The sequence below is a fragment of the Brachyhypopomus gauderio genome, chromosome 9, assembly GCF_052324685.1.
Source record: "Brachyhypopomus gauderio isolate BG-103 chromosome 9, BGAUD_0.2, whole genome shotgun sequence".
NCBI classification, from domain to species: domain Eukaryota; kingdom Metazoa; phylum Chordata; class Actinopteri; order Gymnotiformes; family Hypopomidae; genus Brachyhypopomus; species Brachyhypopomus gauderio.
The window spans coordinates 11,296,253-11,304,968 of record NC_135219.1 but is presented as its reverse complement, the minus strand read 5'-3'; the positions used below and the strand labels follow the sequence as shown (position 1 = coordinate 11,304,968).

The window sequence follows — 8,716 nt, the reverse complement described above, 5'->3', positions numbered from 1 at the left end:
CCAGCGAGAGAGACGGGGAGCTACAGACAAAGGCTATGGAGTTTGGGTGGGGTAGAGCTGGGTGGGGGTGGATGTGTGGTAGTGAAAGAGTTAAACATGTGGTGGGGTGGGGGGACCTCTGGATTCTATCTGTGTGTCGCGTCCTCCCAGGAATACGACATGAGCTCTTACTCACCATGCTCACACCTCATCTCTCTCACACACGCGCACCCACACACACACACACACACACACACACACACACACACACACACACACCCATGATCTGCTGAAAGGAGTGTAGGATCTCTGTGATTCACTCATTCTGTTTTGTCTCTCTGTCTTGTTGGTGGGGGAGAGGTTGATGTAAGCCACCTGATTCTTTAATCTCCAATCTCCTCTAAAACCTTTAAACAAAAGTCGACCGACTCATGGCCAAGATGCTGGTGTGGGTTTGCACTCCGTTCAGACCACTGGCCCCAGCCTGGAACTCGGGGTTCGTTTAGAAGCGTAAAGTTTGAGCTACTTTCCATTTTACTGTGTTGATTTTCTGCACCTTCTGCGGGGCCATTCTCTCTCCCACCCTGTGGCTGGGTGTGTGTGTGTGTGTGTGTGCGTGCGTGTGTGTGTGTGTGTGGTGTCTGTATACTACACCTTTTCATGTTTTTCTCTGCAAGGTCTTCTGGCTTGAGCCAAACTCCTACCCATGAATTCATCCCAAACCAACACGCGCATGCGTGCGTGCGTGCGTGCGTGCGTGCGTGTCTTCGTGTGCATGTGCGTGTGGCCCTGTTTTCCTGTTCAAACCAAAGTGTAGTTAAAGGTGTCCAATAGTGGTGGTTCAGTCCACACCTCCACCTCTCAACACCACCCTTCACCGGGGCCTTCACCCACGCCACGGTTCCCAGTGCCTTCCTGCAGCTGCTGGTAAAAAAACATCATTAATGTTGATGCAAAATATTGCACAGGGGACGTTTGTTAATCAGTGTCTCATTAGTGAGAGATGAATGTGCTGTCGACCAGAAGAATTGTTGTGACACGCCAGAGTCTCTTCGGTGTTAATGAGTCACGTTGACGTGTTGGCCAGCACACGGGGGATCGCTGGTCACTCCGGCCCGCCTAGCGTGCCGGATGCCATGGTAACGCTGCGACAGCACGTGTGCTGTTAGTCTGGGCCGGCGGGGTCTGAGTTACGACCCGTCTGCTCATCGTGACATGCAGCTTCGTGTGTACGTAATAAAAGCTGCTCAGTCAGGAGGAGATCGTATCCATCTGAATTTTGTTGACATCTTTTAGTTTGTTGGTGAATGTGCCCATGTGAGCCATGTCTGAAATGCAACAGATGTGTTACTTGCTGCTTTGGCCTCAATCAAAGTGAACCCAACTACAATTGTAAACACATCATAAAATAGTTTAGACTGTGGGACTAAAAATACACCCGTTGAACGACGTTGTCCTTTCAGTACAGTGTAGCCGAACGACGGGTCCTTTCAGTACAGTGTAGCCGAACGACGGGTCCTTTCAGTACAGTGTAGCCGAACGACGGGTCACTTCAGTACAGTGTAGCTGGACGATGGGACATTTCAGTACAGTGTAGCCGAACGACAGGTCGGTTCAGTACAGTGTAGCCGAACGACGGATCGTTTCAGTACAGTGTAGCCGAATGACGGGACGTTTGCCGAACGACGGGACATTTCAGTACAGTGTAGCCGAACAACGGGATATTTCAGTACAGTGAAGCCGAACGACGGGTCGTTTCAGTACAGTGTAGCCGAACGACAGGTCATTTCAGTACAGTGTAGCTGCATGACAGGACGTTTAAACATGAGCAAGTACAGAGCAGATTTTGCCGTATGGGTTTGGCAGTGATGACGCTGAGATTGGTTTAGAGTTGTTGGCGGTTTCATCCCAGTATGTGTGAGCTGATTGGTGTCCCCTGCACTGCCAAAGCCAGGGACGACCCTGCCCACCAGACACACACACCACCCTCCTGCAGCCTTGGGAACACACAGCATGTGGCATGACCAGCAAACCAGCAGAAATGCTCCATATTCCCACCTTAGCTCGGTGGTTTTCAGTCACTTTTCATTGAATATGTGATTTCAGACATATGGAGGCAGTGTGTCTGCCCTTTATATTCTCTCTAAGTAATTTATCAAAATTCATATTTCCAACTGTGTCTCACTGGGATGGCTGAGCAGGACACTGGAGCCTCAGACACTGCGCACACACACACACACACACACACACACACGCTCTGCTGCTTATGAAGGATCTTTGGCTCTTGACGACTTCCTGCTTAGCTTGGCTGAATGATGCCTCTATGCCTGTTCTCCCTTCTTTCTCTCCATATCCCTTCCCCTGCTCTCTCTCTCTCTCTCTCTCTCCCTCCCTCTCTCCCTCCCTCTCTCTATCTCTCTCCCTCTCTCTCTCTCTTTCTCTCTCCTCACCTGTATAATCATTGCCCTGCAGTTGCAGTTCTGCAATGCCAAGACTCAACAGGTCTGGCCAAACCGAGTGCAGTATTTAGTGTGTGTGTGTGTGTGTGTGTGTGTGTGTGTGTGTGTGTGTGTGTGTGTGTGTGTGTGTGTGTGTGTGTGTGTGTGTGTGTGTGTGTGTGTGTGTGTGTGTGTGTGTGTGTGTGTGTGTGTGTGTGTGTGTGTGTGTGTGTGTGTGAGAGAGAGAGAGGGAGAGAAAGAGAGAGTGAAAATGAGAAATATAATCAATATGAAAAACATTGATTGTGACATTCACCCAAGTATGGAAAGCACACACACACACACCATTGTCCCATGGCGTGTAGCTATGGCGACTAAGTAGACCTCATACCTCACTACCATACAGTGTAGCTGTGATTACTCAGTGACCTCTTACCTCACTACCATACAGTGTAGCTGTGATGACTCAGTGACCTCATACCTCACTACCATACAGTGTAGCTGTGATGACACATTGACCTCATACCTCACTACCATACAGTGTAGCTGTGATTACTCAGTGACCTCATACCTCACTACCATACAGTGTAGCTGTGATGACACATTGACCTCATACCTCACTACCATACAGTGTAGCTGTGATGACACATTGACCTCATACCTCACTACCATACAGTGTAGCTGTGATGACTCATTGACCTCATACCTCACTACCATACAGTGTAGCTGTGATTACTCAGTGACCTCTTACCTCACTACCATACAGTGTAGCTGTGATGACTCAGTGACCTCATACCTCACTACCATACAGTGTAGCTGTGATGACACATTGACCTCATACCTCACTACCATACAGTGTAGCTGTGATGACTCATTGACCTCATACCTCACTACCATACAGTGTAGCTGTGATTACTCAGTGACCTCTTACCTCACTACCATACAGTGTAGCTGTGATTACTCAGTGACCTCTTACCTCACTACCATACAGTGTAGCTGTGATGACTCAGTGACCTCATACCTCACTACCATACAGTGTAGCTCTGATGACTCAGTGACCTCATACCTCACTACCATACAGTGTAGCTGTGATGACACATTGACCTCATACCTCACTACCATACAGTGTAGCTGTGATGACTCATTGACCTCATACCTCACTACCATACAGTGTAGCTGTGATGACTCATTGACCTCATACCTCACTACCATACAGTGTAGCTGTGATTACTCAGTGACCTCATACCTCACTACCATACAGTGTAGCTGTGATGACACATTGACCTCATACCTCACTACCATACAGTGTAGCTGTGATGACTCAGTGACCTCATACCTCACTACCATACAGTGTAGCTGTGATGACTCAGTGACCTCATACCTCACTACCATACAGTGTAGCTGTGATTACTCAGTGACCTCTTACCTCACTACCATACAGTGTAGCTGTGATTACTCAGTGACCTCATACCTCACTACCATACAGTGTAGCTGTGATGACACATTGACCTCATACCTCACTACCATACAGTGTAGCTGTGATTACTCAGTGACCTCATACCTCACTACCATACAGTGTAGCTGTGATGACACATTGACCTCATACCTCACTACCATACAGTGTAGCTGTGATGAGTCATTGACCTCATACCTCACTACCATACAGTGTAGCTGTGATGACAATTGACCTCATACCTCACTACCATACAGTGTAGCTGTGATTACTCAGTGACCTCTTACCTCACTACCATACAGTGTAGCTGTGATTACTCAGTGACCTCTTACCTCACTACCATACAGTGTAGCTGTGATGACTCAGTGACCTCATACCTCACTACCATACAGTGTAGCTGTGATGACACATTGACCTCATACCTCACTACCATACAGTGTAGCTGTGATGACTCAGTGACCTCTTACCTCACTACCATACAGTGTAGCTGTGATGACTCAGTGACCTCATACCTCACTACCATACAGTGTAGCTCTGATGACTCAGTGACCTCATACCTCACTACCATACAGTGTAGCTGTGATGACTCAGTGACCTCATACCTCACTACCATACAGTGTAGCTGTGATGACACATTGACCTCATACCTCACTACCATACAGTGTAGCTGTGATGACTCATTGACCTCATACCTCACTACCATACAGTGTAGCTGTGATGACTCATTGACCTCATACCTCACTACCATACAGTGTAGCTGTGATTACTCAGTGACCTCATACCTCACTACCATACAGTGTAGCTGTGATGACACATTGACCTCATACCTCACTACCATACAGTGTAGCTGTGATGACTCAGTGACCTCATACCTCACTACCATACAGTGTAGCTGTGATGACTCAGTGACCTCATACCTCACTACCATACAGTGTAGCTGTGATTACTCAGTGACCTCATACCTCACTACCATACAGTGTAGCTGTGATTACTCAGTGACCTCTTACCTCACTACCATACAGTGTAGCTGTGATTACTCAGTGACCTCTAACCTCACTACCATACAGTGTAGCTGTGATGACTCATTGACCTCACTACCATACAGTGTAGCTGTGATGACTCATTGACCTCATACCTCACTACCATACAGTGTAGCTGTGATGACTCATTGACCTCATACCTCACTACCATACAGTGTAGCTGTGATGACTCATTGACCCTCATACCTCACTACCATACAGTGTAGCTGTGATGACACATTGACCTCATACCTCACTACCATACAGTGTAGCTGTGATGACTCATTGACCTCATACCTCACTACCATACAGTGTAGCTGTGATGACTCATTGACCTCATACCTCACTACCATACAGTGTAGCTGTGATGACTCATTGACCTCATACCTCACTACCATATAGTGTAGCTGTGATGACTCATTGACCTCATACCTCACTACCATACAGTGTAAAGGGGTGTATTACACTAGCAGATCGTCTGCATGAAACTGAAATATGTATATGAGAGTAGAATCTGCTCTTTATTGCATATAGAACTCTTGAGTTTTTTTCCCTTAGTGCATTCAGTGGCTGAAACTCACTGATGGTCTAATGATGGGCCCTGTTGTGAAAATGTTCTCAATCTCTGTAACAATATTACAAACAAGAACAACTCTGTAGTCAGAGAGGCGAATTGCAAGGTCAAACTTTACTGTGGAAATCCTCAGACTCTCAGTTTCACACACCACATAAGCATCCGCAAGAGAGCCTCGAGCTCACTTCACACACACTTCTTAAACCCTATTAGACTTTCTGTTCTTCTCTGATCTTCCTGTTTTCTCTTTCTGTTCAGCCACCTGTTTCTTATCTATTTTTTTTATTCTTTGTCATCTTTTCCACACCTCTCTTCGCACATACATGTTCATCACATTCACCCATGCGACAGCACTTTAGTTAATTTCTCTGTAACATTATTTCTCTGACAGCAAACATTCTCTGAAACATCATTTTTGTGAGAGCTGTCCTGTCACTTCTTTTGCCACAGTCACAGGCATTTTCCATCACCCACCAACATTTCTTTTAAACCTTTTGACCTTTGGTTAGTTATGTTTAGCACAAGCTAATCAAATTCAAATGCTAGTACACAGATTGTTAACATTTCTTCCACCGGCCGTGTGTCTGAAGAGACTTACTTTGCGTCTCCCTCTCTTAATGCATTTGAACTTTGGAGAAGAGTGCAGCATTCTGTCCCCGCCCACCCGGCACACGTGAGCCCGTCTGGGGTGACCTCACGCCAATCACAGCGTTCACGTGATATGAAAGCATGGATCATTTTGAACAAAACCCAGCAACAATTCACCAGTGTGTTTTCAGGCCCATTACAATCACAGCATGTAGCAATTAAATCGTAAAATAGATTTGTTTTTTGTTTTTGCCCCAATTGTCCAGGGAGCCATGGTCACACACACACACACACACACACACATACACACACGTTTTTAATTTTATTTACCAGTGTCAGCTGTGGTTCTAGTAAACAGAGCCTGTTTTTCTGCACTGACCCGCTTAGCTGGGAATAAGCTGCAGGATGCAGTTAGAGTACAGAGGGGGATGTGGGAGTCGTGGATCTCTGCTCCATATATGTGGATGTGAGCTGAGCTATAGGGAGATTATCTGGAATTAGAGTGTCTGGCTCAAAATGAAGGTATCAACCTGTTTGTGTGTTATTGTGGTGCCTGTTATTCTGTGTATCTGGTTTTAATTAGAGGGAAAGACAGTGTTTATCTTAGAAAACGATAGTATTTAAACTTTGCACTGTAGGAAATGAGTTCTTCACTGCAGGGATCTGCCGACAAGCCCACTCCTGCTGCCTCAGACTTCACTGCAGCCATGAGATGTGGAATGTTATTGGCCAGGGCTGGGACGTGTCTGAAGAGCACATTATTGGAGGAGCTTGTAATCACTAGTGTGAACCAAAAAACAAATGTTAGTGGACAAGTTGCTCGCTGGTGTTACAGTACAGCGCTTGTGATTGGATAGGCTTCTCACAGCTTTACATGGTGTTTACATGGATCTTTATACAGTAAGAAGATATAATTTGTCTGAAACAGAATGTAATTGGACATTATTTCTGCTTTATTAAAATGCAGAAATAGTTATTATGGAGTGAGTATCACTAATGTGGCAGGTTGCTGATTTGTGGTGTGGTTTGTTTTGGCAAGAGACCAAGGAAAACTATATTGTTATAGTTAAATGGTTCCTCTGTGTGTGTGTGTGTGTGTGTGTGTGTGTGTGTGTGTGTGTGTGTGTGTGTGTGTGTGTGTGTGTGTGTGTGTGTGTGTGTGTGTGAGAGAGAGAGAAAGAGAGATAACCCTTGTGTGTGTTATTAATCTGCAGTGAGTCATAGCAGTGTAATGGAGTGTTACACACATTTAGTGTGCTGATAGGAGTCTCACTGTATTCCTCTGGGAGTCTGGAAATACACACACATACTCACACTCATACACTCATAGGGTCATCACACAAGTATGCCATAAACATGCAGAAAAATACGAAACGCAGCTCAGAGCAGCCTGTAGACACTCAAATACACTCAGACACAGTCAAACACTGATGTCTGCACACTCCAATACACTCAAACACACTTAAATGTGAAGTTCACACATCCAAACAGACACACACAAAGGTGGACATAAATAAATACATACAAATGCAAAAATATGTACGTCTGCACACTGAGCTGCTTAAGGTTGTGAGTCAATAATAATAATAAATAATGTTTGGTATAGCACCTTTTGTATCTACATGTAAGTGCTTTAAATAATCTATTAGGCATAAATAGAAGTAAAATAAACATAAATTGAAGAAAACAGACATAATAAAATGGTGTAATTAAGTAAAATGTCAAATATTCAAATAATAGAAGAAAAACATAACATGTAATTAAGTAAAACAATTTAATAAAATAATAAAATGATAAATCAGAAATTCCCCAACTTAATTGAATAGATTAACATCCATTCATAAACAGTACAAGACTCAGTTCCTTCCTGTGTCTCTGGCATTCCGCCTGTAATACATTCACATGCTCAAATACTCAAACCTGCTCCATGTGGTAGAACATACATGATCGTACATCAGACTGGCCCTCCAACCGTCCAGTCAGAGAGCTCTGTGTGTAAGTGTGCCATGACTGGTGTCCTTTATTTACCTGCCCTCTTTTGTACTAATTGTCTGTCTGCATGCGTGCGTGCGTGCGTGCGTGCGTGCGTGCGTATCTGTAATTCTGTGTGTGGTCACATAAATGTGACTAACATAATTGGCTGTGTGTTTGTTGACTGAACTATCAGATTTCTTGGCCATATTTCCTTGTGAGTGAGTGTGTGAGTCAGGCTGTACACGTCTATGCAAACATAACAGGTCTATGCATACAGAAAAGGTCTATATGAATATGACCGGTCTATACAAGTGGGACATGTCTATAAAGAAGGCAGATAATAATAAAAAAGCCAGAGCTGCTGATAATGTTGTATTTATTTTATTATTATTTAACACACAAGTTGTTTGGTTAGTCATGAATTTAATTCTACTGAGTGAGTATTGTGTGTGTGCGTGGGTGGGTGGGTTGGTCTTTGGGGGTGTGTGTGTGTGTGTGTGGGAGGGGTTTGGGGGTGTGTGTGTAGTGTGTGTGTGTGGGTTGGAGAGGTTTGGGTGTGTGTGTGTGTGTGTGTGTGTGTGTGTGTGTGTGTGTGTGTGTGTGTGTGTGTGTGTGGCACACACTTCAATTGCCAGTAGGAAATTGTTCCTGCTGTAATTAGTGAGGAAAAATCAACTTTTAAAAATGTTTT

General features: G+C 44.7%; 1 protein-coding gene across 1 annotated transcript in view; it reads left to right on the top strand.

Annotated features, from left to right (window-relative positions):
- The first annotated feature begins 6,552 nt into the window (after positions 1 to 6,552).
- LOC143523010 (sec1 family domain-containing protein 2-like) overlaps positions 6,553 to 8,716 on the top strand; it is a 33,522-nt gene continuing 31,358 nt past the window's right edge. Inside the window, exon 1 of the mRNA XM_077017106.1 lies at positions 6,553 to 6,573. Within this exon, the coding sequence (XP_076873221.1) occupies positions 6,568 to 6,573 (6 nt within the window). The 5' untranslated portion in view covers positions 6,553 to 6,567. The remainder of the gene's footprint in view (positions 6,574 to 8,716) is intronic.